Source organism: Pteropus vampyrus, unplaced genomic scaffold, assembly GCF_000151845.1.
Source record: "Pteropus vampyrus isolate Shadow unplaced genomic scaffold, Pvam_2.0 Scaffold1, whole genome shotgun sequence".
Taxonomy (NCBI): domain Eukaryota; kingdom Metazoa; phylum Chordata; class Mammalia; order Chiroptera; family Pteropodidae; genus Pteropus; species Pteropus vampyrus.
In genome coordinates, this window is record NW_011888782.1 from 19,910,191 (window position 1) to 19,930,556 (window position 20,366).

General features: G+C 41.6%; 2 protein-coding genes and 1 non-coding gene across 28 annotated transcripts in view; 1 reads left to right on the plus strand and 2 right to left on the minus strand.

Moving 5' to 3' along the window:
- The window catches only part of MLH1 (mutL homolog 1), a 36,029-nt gene extending 30,642 nt beyond the window's left edge, over nucleotides 1-5,387 (plus strand). The window contains exons 14-17 of the mRNA XM_023535560.1: nucleotides 2,630-2,794; nucleotides 3,310-3,402; nucleotides 3,675-3,788; nucleotides 5,073-5,387. Coding sequence (XP_023391328.1) covers nucleotides 2,630-2,794; nucleotides 3,310-3,402; nucleotides 3,675-3,788; nucleotides 5,073-5,240 — 540 coding nt within the window. The 3' untranslated portion in view covers nucleotides 5,241-5,387. The remainder of the gene's footprint in view (nucleotides 1-2,629; nucleotides 2,795-3,309; nucleotides 3,403-3,674; nucleotides 3,789-5,072) is intronic.
- A 1,061-nt stretch (nucleotides 5,388-6,448) lies between these two features.
- Nucleotides 6,449-20,366, minus strand: part of LRRFIP2 (LRR binding FLII interacting protein 2) — a 102,483-nt gene continuing 88,565 nt past the window's right edge. For 22 of the 26 annotated variants that reach the window (XM_023535946.1, XM_023536034.1, XM_023536019.1 and 19 more), the window contains 7 exons: nucleotides 18,849-18,950; nucleotides 18,441-18,573; nucleotides 16,759-16,808; nucleotides 11,629-11,749; nucleotides 8,874-8,953; nucleotides 8,161-8,265; nucleotides 6,449-7,718 (listed from right to left, as the gene is read on the minus strand). In XM_023535946.1, coding sequence (XP_023391714.1) covers nucleotides 7,608-7,718; nucleotides 8,161-8,265; nucleotides 8,874-8,953; nucleotides 11,629-11,749; nucleotides 16,759-16,808; nucleotides 18,441-18,573; nucleotides 18,849-18,950 — 702 coding nt within the window. In that variant the 3' untranslated portion in view covers nucleotides 6,449-7,607. The remainder of the gene's footprint in view (nucleotides 7,719-8,160; nucleotides 8,266-8,873; nucleotides 8,954-11,628; nucleotides 11,750-16,758; nucleotides 16,809-18,440; nucleotides 18,574-18,848; nucleotides 18,951-20,366) is intronic. The other 4 variants (XM_023536134.1, XM_023536117.1, XM_011364511.2 and 1 more) reach the window with 1 other exon arrangement.
- LOC111737148 lies at nucleotides 14,762-14,880 on the minus strand. Its single transcript, XR_002779364.1, has one exon. It is a non-coding gene; the product is annotated as a 5S ribosomal RNA (ribosomal RNA).

The following is a 20,366-nucleotide window of genomic DNA, read 5'->3' on the forward strand; positions in this document are numbered from 1 at the left end:
TGTAATTTCATATTTTATTTTTTATGTGTGCCATACTCTACAAAAAAAGCTTTATGGAATTTTTAGTGGGATTGCATTGAATCTGTAGATCAATTTGGAGAGAAAAATCTTTTTTTTTCCTCCCCCCCAGAAAATCTTTTGTTAGATTTATCCCTTAATATTTCAAATTTTTTGATGCTATTGTAAATGGTATTTTTAAAAAATTTCCAGTCGTTAGTTGCTAGTATATAGAAATACAGGTGTTTTTGTACATTGATCGTGTGTGTATCTTGCACAACCTCATTAAACTCACTTATTAGTTCTAGTAACTTTTTTATAGATTTCATCAGATTTTCTATGTAGATGATCATAGCATCTGTGAATAAAGAAAGTTTTATTTCTTCCTGTCCAGTCTAATCTGGATGGCTTTTTTTTCTTTCTCTCACTTGATTGCACTGGCTAGAACCTTTGTACAATGTGGAATGAAGTGGCAAGAATGAAAATCTTTCTCTTGTTCCTGATGTTAGAGCAAAAGCATTCAGTCTTTCACCATTAACTATGCTTTCTGCTGTAGGTGGAGTTTTTTTTTTTTGTATCTGCCCCGTATGAAGTTGTGTTTGCTTAGAATTTTTATTCAAGAATGGATGTTGAATTTTTTCACCTGCTTTTTCTGTATCTGTTAAAATATATGGTTTGTCTTTTTTAGTTTGTTAATGTAGTGAGTTATATTGGTTTTCATATATTAAACCAGTCTTGCATTCCTGGGATGAACCTTGCTTGTGCCTGATCTAATGTATTATCCTTTTTATATTATTGGAATTGATTTGCTAAAATTTTGTTTACGATTCTTTCATCTGTGGTCATGAATTACGATATTGGTTTGTAGTTTTCTTGTATTATCTTTGTCAGGTTTTGGTATCAGGGTAATCTGGTCTCACAGAATGAGATAGTCAGTAGTCCCTCCTTTTCCGTCTTCCGAAAGATTGTGTAAAATTGGTGTTTATTCCTTAAATGTTTGGTAGAATTCACCAGTGAAGCCATTTGAGTCTGGAGCTTTCTGAGGAGGGAGGTTTTTAACTAAAAATTCAATTTCTTTCATAGATAGAGATCTATTCAGGTTAACTTTTTCTTCTTAACTCAGCCTTGGCACTTTTTTCTTCGAAAGAATTTGTTCATTTAGGTTTTCAAATCCATTGGCTTGAAGTTGTTTATAATATTTGTTATTCTTTGAATTTCCGTAGATCTATAGTGAAATAACCTCTCTCGTTCTTATTCTTGATAATTTTATTTTATTTTCTTTTTACTTTTCTTTTTACTTCATCAGTTGGCTAGAGGTTCGTCAGTTTTATTGATCCCAAAGAACTTTTATTTCATTGATTTTTCTTTTTTTGATTATTTCTGCTCTGATCTTTACTATTTCCTTTCTTCTACTTATTTTAGGTTTAATTTGTTCTTCTGTTTCACATTCCTCACGGTGGAAGCTGAGGTCCCTGGTTTGCAATCTTTCTTTTCTAAGATAGATGTTAAGTGCCATAAATTTTCCCCTAAGTGCTGCTTTAGCAGCTTCCCACAAACTTTGATAAGTTGTTTTTATTTTCATTCAGTCTAAAATACTCTACAATTTCCGCCCCCCTCCTTTTTTTTTTTTTTTGTCCCTCAAGTTATTTAGAAGTATGTTATTTAGTTTGTGATTACTGGAGATTTTCCAGAGATTTTGTTATTGATTCCTACCATTTGGTCAGAGAACATATTCGAATCCTTTTACACTTGTCGAGATGTCTTACGGCCCAAAGTACGGTCTATGTTGATAAATGTCTCATGTGTACTTGGAAAGAATTTGTCTTCTGGTCTTGTTGAGTAGAATGTTCTATAAATGGCATGTATATCAGTTGATAGTGATGCTCAAATCTTCTATGTCCTGGTTGTTTGTCTGCTTGTTCTGTCAGTTATTGAGAAAGGGGTATTAAAACCTCCAGCTATAATCATGAATTTGTCTGTTTCTCTTTGCAGTTCTGTTAGTTTTATCCTTCATATTTTAAAGTTCTGTTATTGAGTGTATAAACATTTAGGATTATTAGGTCTTTTTGAATAATTGAAAAATATTATGAAAAAATAAAAACAGTGTACTATGGGTTTGTAACATGTAAAGGGAAAATGTAACCATGTCAGAAAGAGAGAAATGGAAGAAAATTTAGGCATCTTATTTTTGACAATAGATTTCAGTCTTCTGTCTAATCAGATAATTTACTTGAAATGTCATTCTATTTAACCTATTCACCCTCCCTTGCTTTAGTTATGGATAAGGCAGTAGAAAGAAATGAATGATCTGCTTGGTGATTTTCTATAAATGTGAAAGTAAGTGGAGTCCTTAAAGCTACACAAAAAGAAAGTGCCTCCTCACAGCCTCACCCATCGCACCTGTTCAGCGGGTTGTCTGTCTGTCGCATCGTCTCTGTTGAAAGGGCCATGGGTGGAGAAAGAGGTTTTGTGGTGCGTTTTGTTGTTTCTGTGCGAAGTGTTAGATTGGTGGGTTCCACCTCCTGCTGTGGTCATGGTTTTGTGGCTTTTCTGACACTGGTCTCGTGGGAGCTCAGGCTTCATTTGGGCGCCCTGTTAACGCTTGCTGCCTAATGTTCTTGCTGCTCCCCAGGAGCCGGCACCGCTCTTTGACCTCGCCATGCTCGCTCTAGACAGTCCCGAGAGTGGCTGGACAGAGGAAGATGGCCCCAAGGAAGGACTTGCCGAATACATAGTTGAGTTTCTGAAAAAGAAGACTGAGATGCTTGCAGACTACTTCTCTTTGGAAATTGACGAGGTGTGTGACAGCCATTTTTATGTCTCTTGTATTCTTCAGGTAGGAATCAAGTTCTGTAGTTGGTCCAAGATCAGGAGGAGACTCGGCATTTGCATTTCTAGTTACACAACAGTTTTATCACCCATTCGTGCCCATTCCTGTTCCCAGGGTGAAGGATGCAGGCAGGAGGGAGGGCTGAACCCCACAGCCCCTGCGGGCCATAGTGAATGCGATGATGCTGAGCCACGCACTCTCCTCTTACCCCTTGATCTTTGGGGTTTTCGTTCTTGATATGTTCTTTGGTTGGTGAGCACATCTGAAGAAAAGGTTGTTCTGCTACATGTCAGGACAAAAAACTCTTTTAAGTGCTTAGCTCTCCTGTCCCCAGTGTGTAGCCCAGTCGTGCACCTGGTCACCAGAATGACAGGTATGAGGCCAGTCAAGATCTTGAGGAGGGTCTGTGGAAATGGAATTTATTTAAACTGTAATAGCATTATTTCTTGTCCCCTCGTCTTGACCTTTTTTCCTGCAAGTAGGAAGGGAACCTGATTGGATTACCCCTTCTGATCGACAACTACGTGCCCCCATTAGAGGGTCTGCCTATCTTCATTCTTCGACTAGCCACTGAGGCAAGTGATCAAGCCATTAACAAGTATGTGGGTGCTGGGGGTGGGAGGCACCGGGCCCCACCTTTACTTGGAATGATAAAGGTAGAAAGGGTAAAACACCTAAAGGCTCCCTCCCGTCCCCATCTCCCCGCAAGCAGTATTCAGCAGTTCCAATTTATAGCTTTAATGCCTAAAAAGTCGCATTTAGCTTTAAAGTCGTGTGATCTCTATTTAGAATGAAGTGTGTTTAAAACGCATACTTATGTTGACGTATTGAATTCTCTTTGGATCAGGTGAACTGGGACGAAGAAAAGGAATGTTTTGAAAGCCTCAGTAAAGAATGTGCTATGTTTTACTCCATCCGGAAGCAGTACGTATCTGAGGAGTCGACGCTTTCAGGCCAGCAGGTACTGTGCAGATGCATGTTAGCACCCAGGATGGGATGGGCTCTCACACCACCTTTAGATGAAACGTGCCCATCTCTAAATTCCTAGGATTTCATTGCACATAAGGTTTAAGCACAATGGTCAGCTTTTATTCATGAGTTTTTTCTTCTGCTGGAGATCAGTTAGAGAGTGATCCCACTGTCAGCTGTAAAAACACAAGCCATCACAGTAAGAGATGAGAGGCTGAGTTAGTTTGTCCAGGGCCAGTGGGTCCTATCTCCCAGTGTTAGTCCTTACGTGTAGCCACAGTCCTCAGATTCCAGGCCAATCTCCCTGGTCTCTTTTAGCTTTTGCCTTATTCTACACCTAACCACTGATTTCCCAAGAAAACGGAGCTGGACTGAGCGAGGTGAGACGACAGCTTTTCTTATGGAAAGTCAGCTTGACGCAAAAAGGGCCTGGGTTTCTTATGCTTCCTCATCACTTTCCAATCAGATGACAGTGTTTTTCAGTCAGCACCTATTTCGGAGGGTTTGGTTGGGTGGGGACCCTGGGGATTGAAATAGTCTTAAGAACTAAAGGTAGCGACCTTACATCCATAACCACGCTCGGTGATTACTTAAGTCATCCTCTGAGGTGAAGTGATACACTCGTTTCACAGGTGAGGAAACGAAGGGACAGGTGGCATGCATAGGTGTTGGAGCAGAGATTCAGTCCTAGGTCCTGTTGGCCCCAGGGACTATCTCAGGCCAGTGGAGGAGGTAAGGCAGCACATTTACCGAACTGTGCTGAGAGTATGGCATTTGACTGAGAAAATTTACTTCAAGAAAAGGATGGATGAGAAAGAACATTTTCTTGTCCATGAGACAGCTAAGGCTCAGATGTGGGAGAGGAAGAGCGGAGCACAATAATCCTCATTGTTTTCATTTCTTACCTGTGCAGCTTTTTGAAAACAGGGCTGCATGAAAACCCCCAAATTTAATGGTGCTATCTGAACATGACAGTCAGGATAAGACGTTCTATTAGATCCTTCCAAAACAAACTCCTCCTCCCTGCATGGGAACTTGGTTCCAGGGGAGAAGGTCTCGAGAGCTGTGGCTTCCTTCTTTTCCCCCATCTCGTCTCTCACGTTCAGGCTGATAGGTTCTCTAGGAGGCCGGCCCAGAGAGGCTGCCTCACAAGCATGAGGGAGCGCAGGCCGTTAAAAGCTACTAAGACTTTCCCAGCCCAGTGCATGTCAGGCAGGACGCCAGTGTACGTTGGGATGCACACGGGGAGGTTTATGACATCAAACATGTCTTTCAGAGTGAAGTGCCTGGCTCGACTGCAAACCCCTGGAAGTGGACTGTGGAACACATTGTCTATAAAGCCTTCCGCTCACACCTTCTGCCTCCTAAACATTTCACGGAAGATGGAAATATCCTGCAGCTTGCCAACCTGCCCGATCTGTACAAAGTCTTTGAGAGGTGTTAAATACGGTCATTTGTGGACTCTGCGTGTGTTGTTCTTCCTTTGTATCCTGATGTTGGTAGGTCTTAAGATTGAAGACTCACACTAACTAGTAGCACTCCGTATGCATGGTGAGTTGATTAAATAAATTGTCAGATGTGTCAAACATGATTTCTTATTTAATTTCACTAAACTTAAAAGTTTTTCTAGATTGATTTTCACTTAGTATATATCTGATTGTGTTGAAGAATCCCAAAAGCAATTTGAAAGCCCCCTGAGCATCTGATAAGATTTCCAAAAAGTGCTTGAAAATTTCATAGATCATGCGATAGATATTATGTTAGTTCAGGTGCCTTTTAAAAGAGGTCCTGAACATATTAGAGGCTCTGATGACACTGCCTATGGAGAAAGCTAAATTTATAATCTGTTAATACCTTCAGTAACCAAAGAGTAACGAATTTATTCTTTATTAAAAAAAAGACTTGAGAAAATAGTCCTTGTCCAACATGAGTTTTTAAGGTAGCCCACTTTGTTAATGACTTATGACTACTACCAGCTTAAGATAAAGAAAGCTCTAGGTATTCTTATTTGAAGAATGATGTAAAAATACAAAGCTAAACTATAAGTGCCATTAAAATAAGCTACTTTAATACTAACCTGCATTAATAGAAACAAATGTGCAGTGTGCACAGGGAGGAAGAATGCCTATAGTTTGGAGGTAAAATCCAGATTTCAAGACTCAAATGAAGAAAGTTCTGTTGGAAAAAACAGAAAACTCTGTCTTATGAAGAAGTGGAGCCATTCCATGTGGAAAAGACTGAGACAGACAGACATACTTGTTCTGCCACAAGAGGCAAGATCAGGTTCTAACACCGGGAACTTCTGAAAGGTAGACCAGGGCATCTCAGAAGTGAGAGTCCAGGAGCCTGGGAGGGGCACAGGCCGCGTGACTGTGGATGAAGAGGAAGAGGGGTTTCCAAGGCCTCTAGGGCTGGACCACACAGTGTATTGGTTCCAACTGGGATTCTAGGATAAATCTGCATTTCACACATGCCGCCCCCCACCCCACTCCTACACGAACAACTGTGGTTACTACTACTAGAAAGAAAATCTATAGGAAATCATCTTAGTTCAGGAGATTGGTTTCTATATTTTAAAAACAAAGGGCTAATTACTCTAAAGAAGGGAATGATTATTAGAGGTTTTATTCACATTGAGTTAACTTTATTATCTAGTTTCTGGTCTAATTTATTCTTATGTGACCTCATTTCATAAGACTTTCCTCAGTGTTTTTTCTGTGTAAACACACTGAAGATACAATAATCATTTCCACAAAATCACCTTGATTCTGAGAGCAAAAGAGAATCACAAATCCTGCAAAGGGGCTACACTCGATGATAAAAACCTCTTGAACTGGGTACCTTTAGAGATGAAAGTTCTTAAAAAGTTCTATATTCCAGATTATTTTTCCTTTGAAAGGAGAGAAGAGAAGCAAGGTAAGAGGGCATGGTTGCCATGATTTGCTTTGAAGGCCCCGCTAACAAAATGAATGTGCCAGTAGCCAACTGTGGTCAGCAAAAGGGTGTATTTAATAGAACCTTCAGGCAGATTTCCCACCTGCCTGCTCTGCCCTCCTCCCCACTGGGCTTGTCTGAGGTTTCGTTCCACAAAGCAGCAGCAGATGAAATACTTTACAAGATACAGCACAGCTGATGTTGAAGACTAAGGACCCTACTCTTACTCTAAGAGTGTTAGGCCTCAGACTTCCCCTGCCCCATGCAATAAAGCAAGTTTTATATACACTCCCCATATCTTTTTCTAACATTTTCTTATATAAATATTTTACAAAAAAGGCTTTTCCTCCAAACATATAAATTTGAATGAAACATATATTCCCTACCTGTGAACTCTTCTTCACTAAAATATAAATGCTATCTGATATTAAGGGTAAATGTCTTTTGACCACGGGAGAGAGCTGAAGTCTGAATTGCACTGTGGGGAAGGCACTTGTGTTTTCTGAGGTCTCCAGCAAGTATCTCAGCGCTCACAGAATCGCTGTCCTCTAGAACCCGGGCCAAGGCCTCCGAGTGCCCAGTCATTGAGGCAGCCGGGGGAAAATGGTGAGTAAACTTGATTTTAAAATTATAGAAATAAAAAATAAAAACATCATGGACCAGTTCTTAGTCTAGAATCAAACTACAAACAAAAGCCAAAGTGTTCATCCATGAAGATTCAAAACTGTTTCATTCTCTCATAAATTATAAAATACAAAGGTGGCTATGTTAATGACAAAACTCAAACAGTACTGAAAAGGCTTTGTGTCAGTGGACAAAAAGTCAGTCCTTCTGGGTGGAGCCCCAGAAGCAGCCCCCAGGTGGAAGGGTGGCCTCTCTATTGCTGGGCCAGAAGTGCTGTCCTATTGGCCTTCATCTTCTCCAGCCGCTTGGCCAGGTGGCTGTTGGTCATCTCCATCTCCTCAATCTTGTCCAATGCTGTTCGTAACTGGAGACAGGAAGAACTCAAGTCACTTCACAGGGTCAGAAAGAAAACCCAGGAACTTTATTTTCAACTTTTTGGGAAACGGAAGCACTGCCAACTGACGGCCTTGCACAGCATCCCACGGCTTAAATTGTTTTTTCAGTCAGCTAGAGGTTAAATAATGATGCTGAGCATTCATCACGGGCAGGACATACAGAAGTTGGAGAAACAGACCTGATCTAAAACAAAAATAAAAACTATCCTTTTTCTTATTATCGAATTGACCAAAACATAAAAGTAAATGGCAATCACTGTGCAAGTCAAAAACCAACAGGAGAATAAGTGACTCCACTGCTGTTTCCTTAAGATTGGACCCAGGATCAACTTCCTTAGGCAGCAAAGAATTATTTTCAGAGGAATTTGTCTTTTTAGGAATGTATCCCAGAAAGCATATAAAAACAAATACCTCTCGCTGTAGCTTTCTCTTTTCCGCCTTCAGTTCATCCTCCACTTTCTCAGCATTCTCGGCAGCGGTTTTGTATCTGAGCACCTGTCCCTCGAGCCGACTAATCTGTAAAAATGAGAACAGGGGCCTCTGGTAATGGGCAATGGGAGCCACTACTTTTTTGCAGCCAAGGTGGAAATGCAATGTCATTTAAATTCCAAGTAATCTAACACTAACAAGTCCCCTTAGGGTGAGTCATAGGTCCTCTCAGAGCCCGAATGCTATTTATAAATCAAGTAATGTCCCCAACGGATTACAGCTATAGAGTTATTATAGGGCAGATTTCCCATGTTAGTTTTATGATGACTATGTTGTTTAAGCGCCAAAGTAACATCGCAGGAGGAGACTCACTGAATGGAAAAGTTTTTAGACGTGTTGAAATGTACCATGAGGCATTTTGTTATAAACTACAATCCTCTTGAATTTTTGTGAAATATCTACAATAAGAATTATAGCTACAGTTTTCTACATTTTTACAGAAAACAGAAGGCTGAAGTGCCCTGCCAGGTGTTCTCTGCTTGCTTTCCCGCTTTTAATATAGAGCTTTTCTAGAGATCCAACTATAAAGGCAGCCCAAAGAAACCCAGGCACTCATGGGGTTAGCCACTAAGATGCAGGAAGCAGATGTGTTTTCAAGGAATTTAAATCACTTGGTACCATATAGAAGTACTTACACTTTGTTCTAAGGTGGTTATATCCTGTTCTGCTTTTGAAAGCTTAAACTTGTATTCACTAATTTGTCTATTGGCATCTCCTAGAACAGAAGAGAAGAATGAATCATCTTTCAGGTAAAGTCATCTGAATCATCTCAGGCAGTGACGCCTCCTGCAGCACCGGAGAGGACCATGCAGTTTAAGAAGACAAAACATGCATACGGGGCAAGCACAGCATCTCCGGCAGCTGAGGCTCTGGAACTGTGGATACTACGAGAAGCTCTAGCACTTGTGTTCCAACAGCATCCCTTGGATGAGGAGTTAGAAGAACATTCACTATTCGCCCCATGGTGTGTATAGGTAGAGCACTGAGCAGTCACAGAGCCTTATCTGCAGCCCTGTGGCCCAGGGAGCCTCTGTGACCCCAGGACTGGGCCCTCCGGTTTCCCTGGCTACACCCTGCCCCCACCCCCGCACCACCTTCCAGTCCTCCTGCTCTCTATGCCTCAAGCCTCCCCTTCTCCCCTCTGATTTAAGTCCTAAGCAGCCTTCAAGGTTACATTAAATTTTCACCTCCTTCATGACTCTCCTTAGTTAGCTGTAACTTCTTCCCTTGTTGCATTTTATTTGTACTCTCTTTTTTAACATTTATCATGCTTTCTTAACATTATATATGTATGTAAGGAGAGGGGCTCTGTCTTAGTATTCTGGAATCTACTCTGTATCTAGCCAAGTACTTTGCACACAGCATATGCTTAATAAATATTTGCTTTTCAAAAGCATGATAATGTGATATGGGTAGAGCTATAAATCAGTAAATATATGAGAATTAAATCATTTAAAAAGATGTTTAGAAATGACAGGGAGAAAAAAAAATCCCTCCAGCAAGCCGAATTTAACAAAAATCACTCTGAAATGATTATAGGGTAGGAATTATAAGGTTACAAGAGATAAAACAATTATAACCCAAGAACTTTTCTGTTGTTCCACATAACTAAGGTTATAACAACCTTTAAAATCTTCAGTGCAAAAGGCTGTTCTAACTGGATAGTTACTGTTGTCCTAAAAGTAATGGAATTATAAAACCCGCTCCTTAAAGCCACCTCTGGGAGTCAAAGAGAGCAATCCCTATTCCTGGCCTCTAAAACAGAAGCTTCAGGATCTTAGTTTTTAATTCTTCAACCCAGCAATTTATTATCAAAATGTGCTGCTGCTCTCTCGCTCTCCAAACCACCCATGCCTTCCTGTTTTCAAAAGTGTAAGTCTTTTACCTCAGCCATTTCACACGTTTTGAAATTCCATTCCGAAACACCCTACTCAACAGCCAGGCAGTGTTCCTTCCAGCCCTTCCAGTGCAGGGAAGCTGCCCACTTTTGTCTTTACCAGCCAGGCCCAGCCTGGTTCTGCTCAGCTCTCCTTCATGGCTGAGCTGGTACTTTTCTCTGCTTCACACATAAATGCATGCGCATTCCCCCTTAATATGACTCTTTTTGATTTTGCTGCTTAGGCCAATCTATTTCAAATCTATACCCGCTCCCTCTCTAAGACTGTTGATAGCCATTGTGCTGGTTCAGCTCACCATCACAGCCTCCTAACTAGTCAGCCTGCCCTTTTTCATGCCCCTGTCTTCATCTACCCTCTATGTCAAAGTGATATTCCTACAACAAAATATTCACCAGGAAGTACCACAAGGGTCCTTACAGATATCCAATAAAGGAAATGACTATTAATACCAACCTGAAGAGTTAGTATTAATAGTATTAATAAGCATTAACCCTAAAAGTCTTTTCTATTTAGCCTAATTCAGAATATTTAGAGGAAATGTCCATGGAATAACCAATATCTTAAAATAAGATATCAGAAAAACCACTATTCGAATTGGAAAAATAAAAGTCTTCCCATCCATGAATTATATAGCTGTGGCCCCCAACCTTTTTGGCACCAGGGACTGGTGCTCCTGTGAGAATCTAACACCTGACGATCTGAGGCGGAGCTGAGGCGGTGATGCTAGCGCTGGGGAGCGGCTGCAAATACAAATGAAGCTTTGCTCGCCTGCCCGCCACTCACCTCCTGCTGTGCGGTCTGGTTCCTAACAGGCCACGAAACGGTACTGGTCCATAACACAGGGGACCCTTGTTATACAGTATCTAACTATATATGAATTGTTTCTGAACTCTCCCTACCATGGGAATTACTGTGAATACATTAGGCATTTTAAAATAACATGGGGTCAAAATTAGAAAGGGAGGAAAGCTGGGATCATTCAGGTACACTGAATAGGCTTACTTTGTGGCCTTGTTTTAAATTCTATCTAATAAAAATTAATTTGAGTTAACAAAAAAACTTGTGAGAACACTTTGAAACTACTCAACATTAGTGTGAGTTAGTACCAAATATATCCCTCCAATTATTCTAAGATAAATTCCATGAAAAAAAATTATAACTAGAAAGGTGCTGCACTGAGCTTCATGTTGACACAGGTATGGAAGAGGACTGTCAGGATGTCACTATTTGCAAAATGTTTCTAGAAATCACTTCGCCTAGCAGGGGGCAAGTCCTCTCATTATCCCCCGGAGCACAGAGACTAGTAGGAGCTGCTGCTGGCTCCATCACTGACCAGGACTGCTATTCTGGACTAACGGAGGACTAACCAATCTCTGGGACACAGCTTTCCTTGACTACTGTGAATTACAAGACGCTGGCAGCCAGCTTACGGTCCCGCTCCTGGGACACGGCCTACACACAGACTGGGACTGGCCTGTCCCCCAAGACCTACTCTGCATTTCGATGAACTGCAAGTCTGAGCCGTTCTGCAGTGCCGCCAGGTCCCCTGCCGTGCCGTCACTCCTGGAGCACTTCTGCCGCTCTTCCTCCAGCTGCAGCTTCAGTTTCCTAATCTGAGGGAGAAACGAGGCTCGTCAGGAAGAGCCAGTCCCCCAAAAGATGCTTGGCCCAACGGCCACATCACAGAGCATGGCTGATCCTCATGAGCCAAAACGCTCGCTCAGAACGATGTTCTTGTGTGCCCATTATGGGGGACGCACTGTTAAAGGTGCTTGAGATAAGCTATGAACAAATACCAAAAGGAGTGGGCACTAGGCCCAGGTTTCCCATTAAAAATAGCTCTGTTTTATTATTTCTATAGGTTTTTTAGACATCACTTCTCAGTATTTTTTGTTCCTTTTATTAAAAATGGAAATTCTATGAGCAGTTAGATGTTTTTGTTTTGTTTTAGAGTTAGGTTAAATTTCTTATCTGGAAATTTTTCTGTATACAGAAATCACTGGAAATACATTTTTGAGTTTAAGCTACAAAGTCTACCTTATTTTACTCAAAATAAAAGATGTTCATAGTAGCTCATTCATAATAATGAAAACTAAAAATAACCCAAATGTCCATCAACAGGAGGGTAAACAAGCTGTGGTACATCTATTCAATGGAATTGCTACCAGGCATAGAAAGGGAAAGTACTATGACACATGTAACAACATGGCTGAATCTCAAAACAGGTATGCTGTGTGAAAGATGTGTTTCAATTACCTAAAATTCCAGAAAATATAAACTAATCTAAAGTGACAGAAACAGATCAGTGGTTGCCTGGAGAGGGAGGGAGGCACAGGAAAGAAGGTTTACAAAGGGACACAGACACTCTTGGGGAGTTATGAATATTTTCACCATCTTGACTGTGGTCATCATTTCGTAGGTAATGTTATGATCTGAACTGTGTCTCCCCCAAATTCATTATGCTGAAGTCCCAACCTCCAGGACTCTAGAAACAGAGTTGTTAAAGATGCAATTAGGCTGAGATGAGGTCACATTGCAATAGGGTGGATCCCTAATCTAGTATGGCTCCTGTCCTTATAAAAAGAATGCCAGGTAAAGAGATAGACACATACAGAGGGAAGACAATGTAAAGACGCAGAGAATGCTACCTATGAGCCAAAGGATGAGAAAGATGGCCAGTAAACCACCAGAAGCTAGAAAAGAAGTATGCAACAGATTTCCCCGCACGAGCCTCAGAAGAAACCAACACTGCTGATACCTTGATCTTGCATCTCTACTCTCCAGAACCGTGACACAACACATTTCTGTTGATATAAGTCAATCTGTTTGTGGTACTTTGTCATGGCAGCCCTAGGAAACTAATAGAAACTAACATTTGTACACTTTAGTATGTACAGCTTATTTGACACCAGTTAGACCCTAAAAAAGCTGGGGTTTTTTAATTTGCAAAATAAAAAAAAACTAAAAAATAAAAATAAAAGAGACTCTGAGTTGGGAAAACAATAAGGCCCAGTGGAGAGAGGCGTCCCATACATGGAAAATAAGGAGATTAGGTGAATAGATAAAGCTGAGGTCTCTACTCCACCCCTGAATGCAGGCAGCTGGGCCTGTACCCTCAGGCAGGAGACTGGAAGATATCTTTAGAATTCTCCAACTAGCCTAAAATAAAAGACCAACATTCCCACATTGAGGGTTCCCAACAAAACACCCGGCCACATCAATCTTCACAAAAACTTGGACGAGCCCCATCCATATGCTCAGAGCTGCCCATCAGCTTTTTAGTTCCCCACTCTTAAACCGAAGACCAAATAAACATACATAAAAGAGCATCTGGAAAGAAGGAAATAAACTGCAGACAGAAGAAAACATCAGAAAACAAACCAACCAACATAAATTCTGTAAGATAAGTGAAAATATCTACATCCTTGAAATGGCTGCAAGAATAGAAACTCAATAAAAGTATGAAAAAGATAAAGTTGAAAAAACCTTCCAAAAGTAGAGCAAAAGAGATGGAAAAACAGGAGAGAAACAATAAGTAAGTTAGGGCGTAACTGCCAGCGGTTTAACGTCCTCTCCTTCAGAACCAGCCGTGTTTCCCCAGATGCCTACAAACAACTCATCACCAGAGCAAGCACAATTCAGAGCATGTCTACCCACCCCACCCACCTCCGCACTAGCAGAGCACCTCTGGCACCGAGACCAAGCCTCCCCAAAGCTCCTTCATCCTTCATCAAGGTTCAAGGGCGAGTCTGCATGCTGGTGGCTTCCCGAACTGTGTCCCCAACTCCATCAAGAGGAGTCCAGAGAAGGCCTCAGCACTAGGACTAAATCCATGTTTTCCAGGCACCTCTGCCCTTCAACACACATGGGGGCACCGTGACCATCTGCCTTGCGTAAACCAGGACTAATGTCATTATCCCCGTCATTCCTGTGTATGTCCATCTCAAAAAGGGTCCTCCTTCTTCTCCTGCAGTCTTCCCCAAAAGGCTCCGTACAACCCCTACCCTCCTGTCTTCGCCTCTTACCTTTCCCAAAGCCTGAAACTCCTCCCCGTGCCCTCTGGATGGCCATTCTGTCGTCAGCAAAGGCCCCTCACCCCTTCTCTGGGCACTCTTCACCCTAGTGCTCCAGTCGAACCCTGCTTCCTCCCTCTGCAGTTCTCCAAACCACTGGCTGTTTTCTTCCCACGGCCCACCTACCACCAAGCCTAAAAATGGAACAGCTGTCCTCTTGCTTTCCCCGCTGTTGCCAAACTGTCCTCCCTCTATCCGCCCTAAAATTCCCAGTTCCTAATCTCATCTCTTCGAATTATGTAAACTAACCTTCCTCATTGCCATCATCCCACTCCTTCTCCGTCATTTTAGCTCCTGACTCACACTCCCTTGAGACTATTTCTATCTTAATTCTTGGCAATTTCAAAATACGTCTAAGTAGAGGATTTCTCCTACAACTGATGTCTCAGTTCCCAAAATACCTCCTCTCCAAGGATCTTGCCATCTATCCTTTCTTGCCCTCAGCCACTTACTCCCACAGTCATGTACTATATATGTCATCATTAGATACCTACAAACCCTACATAATTCTGATCTATGTTCTCTTCCTTCTTTTTTTTTTTCTTTTTTTTATGCCTACAGCACCTGATCTTCCTAGGTGGTCTCTCATCCAAGTACTAACCAGGCCTGACCCTGCTTAGCTTCCGAGATCAAATGGGATCGGGCGTGTTCAGAGTAGCATGACCGTAGACTCTATGTTCTCTTCTAACCATGATTCCAGGACTTTCTAGCTCATTCTCTCTGGACCCTGACTCCAAAAATCCTTCAATCCCACTGGCACCTGTAACCCATTGCTCCCATCTTCTTTCCACTATGCCTTCATGTCTTCCTGGATGTCCCCTCAAACATCCTTACCCGGTTTAATCTCTAGGTCCATCATCACTCTCTTGCACTCAACCTCACTTCCTCTGTCTTATTATACTTGCCTGGTAAAAGCCTGCACCAATGCAGCTAAATGCGGCTGGAGAAACAATAATGCATTCACACGAACCTCCAACACAGCATATAATTTACTTATTATGTTTGTTGTTTATTGTCCTGGTCTCCATTATAATATAGGGTCCACTAGAGCAGGGACTATTTTTTTTTTTTAACTAATTTATTCATTGAAATATCCCAAATAACTGTGCTGTTAAATAGTGGAATCTCATTCAACATCTGAATGACTGAATAGGAGTTTCCAAAAGAGATAACACAGAATATGGAGAGAAATCATTCAAGAAATTTTCCCATAACTGAAGGACAGGGATTCCTAGAACCGACAGGGGCCCATACCATGCATGAAAACTCCAAACCACATCACTGTGAAATTTCAGAACACAAGGGAGAAAGAGTATGATACAACTTTCCAGAGGTGGGGAATAGGGGTCACGTACAAAAGGTCAAAAATCAAAGTGTCCTTGAAATTCTAAACAGCCATATTGGAAGCCAGAAGACAATGAAGCAATTTCTTTGAAAGAGAGGGAGAAAGGGGGATGGGGGGGGCGGAGAGAGAGAGAGAGAGAGGGAGCGCGTGAGCACGCGCGAGAGCGAATTCTGTACCCCAACTGTTAGATCAAGTAAGAGGACAATATGAAGACATTTTCAGGCCTCCAAAGTTAAGAAAAATTCACAGCCACATACCCTTTTCTCAGGAAGTTACTAGACGATGTACCAAAATTAAAAGAATGAATGAAAAAGGAGGAAGGCATTAAAGATCGCAAAAAGGGAAGCCAACCTAAACCACAGGTAGGGGAAACCCCAGCAGACGATGAAGGGCGGACATGCCTCTGTACTGAGGGAGTTCAGAACGGGAGGAGTCAGAGGCTCTCAGAATCAAAAGGATGGAACTGAGGGAGGATCTGCTGCATCTGAAAACACTAAGCTTGGATTTAAACTACTGTTGGAAAGTCTGCAGCTAAACTAGTAATAAACACATAGAAAAGCAAGTGAATGAAAAGAAAAACCACAATATTAACTTTAGAGGAAAGAAAAAGTTGTGAAAGAGATGAAAGGCAATCCTAGGAAGCTACATGGCTCCACTGTGAGTGGTGTTTACAGAACTCTAATAACGTAAACAGACTGGAATGACACAGTTCCTTTACTAGAAGGATGTGGGAAAGGGAAGTGTACGTCTGTGGCAGGAACACCGGATGAAAGAAAGCTAAATGCTCATCTACTACAGAGGGATGGCAACGGAGAATGCCCAAAACAGAATAATCAAGAAGCAGCATATGCATGTTATATACAAATATACAAGGACAATATACACCAAAAGAATTAGCTTTAAAAAAAAAAAAAAAGAAGAATGGTCAGAGGTAAAGATGGAAGAGGCAGAGCCGGGCGCTTCTGTCTTCATAACAAGCTTGGCAGAACTATTTCAGCCTCAAACTATGTGTCCTGTAAGTTTTTCTTAAAGACTAGGAAACAAAGAGGTAAAATAGGAATTATCTTTGCATCCTTCAAATATTACTTGAGTACTGACATTTGAAATAGCACGTTTTCCTGGTGTACATTAGTTCACTACCATTTTAACACGTGACTCAGTCAGTTATTATTAACATCACCTCCACTGAGAAGAAAGCCTTTACCTGTGAAACCAGCTCTTCCTTTTCTCCAGCCAGTTTTCGTAGCCTTACATCTAAAACAGATAAAAAAAAAAGTTGTACACTCAATTTGTAATGATGTATTAAATAAGCAATAAAAAATAATTATTCAAATTCAAAAACAGCGAACATTATCTGATAAACTTAAAACTCTGACTATCAAAAGACACAAAGGTTTTATAGGTATTAAGGAAAACTACCTAACTATTCACATATTTCCACACAACTGATATTTATCAGGGCACTAAATACAACATTTGCTTCCAAGAGCAGTGATTTTCCATTTAAAGACAAACTGAAGTACAAAGATCATTTCCTTGTTTCAAAACTGCAAGCTTTCACTCGTAGACAGACAACTCAAATGCCAAGGATACTCCCACAGGCTTAATTAAGCCCTCAGCAGGAGAAAACAAAATAGGAAACAGAAAACAGGGATTAAGAGTGGGCCTGAGAGGGGAAGCTGGAACCAAGGAAACAAGAGGGACAATGCTGGAAGAAGCAAAGGCCCCCAAAGACTACTGGGGGAGGGAGGGCAGCAGCTCTGGGATGGGGGCCGTCAAGGGCTGATCGGAGGCTTGGTAGCAGGATCACTAGGGCTGGTTCCTGGCCTGCAGTGAGGGCTGTTTCTTCTCAAGCACCCATTAACGGGCCCCTTGGGCTGAGGGGAAACCCACAGATGTGTAAAAGCAGCAGCTGACACCTAGCCAGCGCCCCTCACAACCAACTAGGATCACAGCTAAATATAAGTTCTGGTTTCTTCAGTACCTTCCAAACAAGCAGAGGAAACGCTGAGCTGCCCATAGCTGTGCAGTCAGTCCATTCTCTAGAGCAGCCCTCACCCGCCTAGCTATACCCTCTGCTTTACCGAAGTGCTCTACAATTACATTTCTGGAATTCTGTACATTAGAGAATGTACTTACTAACTTTTTAAAAGTTTTTCGGCTTCCTCCACTCTTACACTATACCTTACTCATTAGGAAACCTACAGATATATGAAAACAAGAAGAAAAAGAGAAAAACGATGATTTTTAGTAAATAAAAGTGTGCTGGTGATGCATTATCTATCTGTGCCATCTGCTTCTTCTAGAGCAGGATTCTTAGTGGAGGCCAGGGATGGCCATCTGTGTGGTTTCCTGAGAGACACGTCATTAGATTCTCAAAGGGTTACATTTAAGAGGCTTAATCTTTAAGAGGCTCAGAAGCCTTGCTCTAGAAATAACACTCCTCTGATAGCTGTCTTCTTGGTCATCTGTTTCTTGCCTTAAGAAATGAGGTAGCAAAAAGCTACAGAACCCTGGGATAAACAGCAGAACATAAAAACCAGATGTTCCAGGAAGAAAACATACTTGGAAAGTCACCTAGCAGCCCACAGACTCCCTGGGACGGGTGTATGCTGGATTAGCTCTTCACAGGAGGTTTGTATTTAAGTGCAAAGGCCACTGTGTGCACCCGCAGTGCTTCCACCCACGGGCCTTAGAATGGTCCAAATGCTGGCCTCCCAAGGTCAGGGATGTCTGAAGACAATGTGCCCACATTTCTTCTGTTAAGGATCTAGGTAAGGCTCAGACAGCCCTGTGCTGTTTTTGTTTTCCAAGATGGGACATGAACAAGCTGGAAGTCTAACAGCGTAACGTTGATCTGAGCCAACACAGCAACCAATATCTTACCCAGTGGACCTTCTCCTGCTGACTCCAAGACCTGAGCGGCTTCCTGAGACACCACAGCGATGGCTCCGACCGCTGGTTCGTGACTGACGTCGCCATTGGGAGTGCCGTCAGGGATTATAACTAAGCCATGTTTCTGTGGGGAAGGAAAAAAACCACCATCACAAAAGATGGTCCTAAGCTGTATGCTTTCTGAGGTGACTCTGTGACAATACATGTTTGGCACAAGTAAAACCTGGTTAGAACTAGTTATATGGAATATAGCTCTACAGAAGAAATGACTTAACCCAACCAAATCTGGATTGAAGAATAACCACTGTGGTTTGTACTCAGGCCAGGAAAGATGACAGGACAAAAGGAAGGAAGAAAAAGGCAGTGAGGAACATGAGCTCCAGGCTAATGCTAACGTACCTCTCCTGTCTTCACTGTCTCCTTCAGGTCAGCCAGCTCCTCCCTGAGCGTATCTCGCTCATTCCTAAGGCAGGCAATGTATTCTTTCTGTTTCTCTAGGGCCTGGTTTTAGACAGGGTTGCAAGGAAAAGAATGGCACAGAAATAAGAGCAAGTGAAAGGGAGCAGAGACGAACCTAATTCAAATAAACAAAGATAAAGGCACAGAAAACAAGGCAGCATTAAAAGCTTGGAAACAAGCAGTTAGATATGGGAGGAAATACGAAGTTACATGGATATATGTCTCCAGAAGAGAATTTTAATAGAAACTGGTTAATCGTGCATAAATTCGGCAAAACATGCTTATTACATCAGGCAGGAAAATAAATCTTTCTTTTCCAGTCAAGGAAGAAAACAGGAAAGGGGAGATGAAGACAGCAGTAACATTAAAACAAAGTGCACCGCAGTAACATCCTTAGTACCAACCAACCGAACAAAACCCATTTCACGTTTAACTAGCTTATTCAAGAATATACTTGATTTTTCTGGAGGGGAGGGGGTACGTTTTAGAAGAAAACTCACCACTTATACAAGGTATTTTAATACAGGCTGTGATTTTTCTCCAAGTAGTATGTCAAAACATTCCTCAAATACCATTTAATTAAAAATAGCTGATTTCTAAAGGGATTCTCAAGGACCTCTTTTACTAATTAAATACAATTAAGAGTAATTTGGTTTTCTGATCTATCTTCAAAATGTGAAAAACAAAAAAAACCACATTGACAAAAATAATACAGTCCACCTAAAGAGGGTGGCGGACTATGTGTTTGGAATCTGGCTTCTGAGTCCTGGCACATATTGACTTATCTATGCCTCAGCTTCCTCATCTGGAAAATAGAAGGGGTAACAGCAGCGCTCATCCCTGGGCACTGGCTCACGGGGGTCCGCGGTGTGAAGCAATGTCTGCAGAGCGTAAGGCAACAGGGAAGGCGCAGGAGAAGCCAGCTCGTGTTGCCGTTTGTATTCGCCCTGCCGCTGCCTGAATCTCACAACTGCTGCGACCTTACAGAAGCGGAAACACACTCTGTTCATCGGTGGCAAATCAGATCTACTCTGTGTAATAAAATAACTCAGACTTCAAAACATACCCAAGCAGTCTATGCAGGGACCCGACAGCTGGGCTATCTGAAAAAGCCTTTCTCTACATGTTTGTTCATACGTTTAATGTTTTCTGCCAGCATTCCCATTAATCCAAAAAGTTAAACTAAAACAGGTAACTTTCCTTTCAGTTTGTTGGGTTTAGAAATGGGCCAACTGCTTAGTTACTGATGGCCAAGTAGATGGACAAATTTTTAAATCATTCTAATTCTATTCTGCAACGAAACTGGGAGTAAGGAAATAAGAAAGGATAGAACTACCATCTGTGTAGCTTCAGCTATATGGCAGGAACTGTTATATACACATAAATTAAGTCCTTCTATATTATACTTATCTACCCTGTAGTTGTCTTATCCTCATTTCATGGATTAGAAAATTGAAG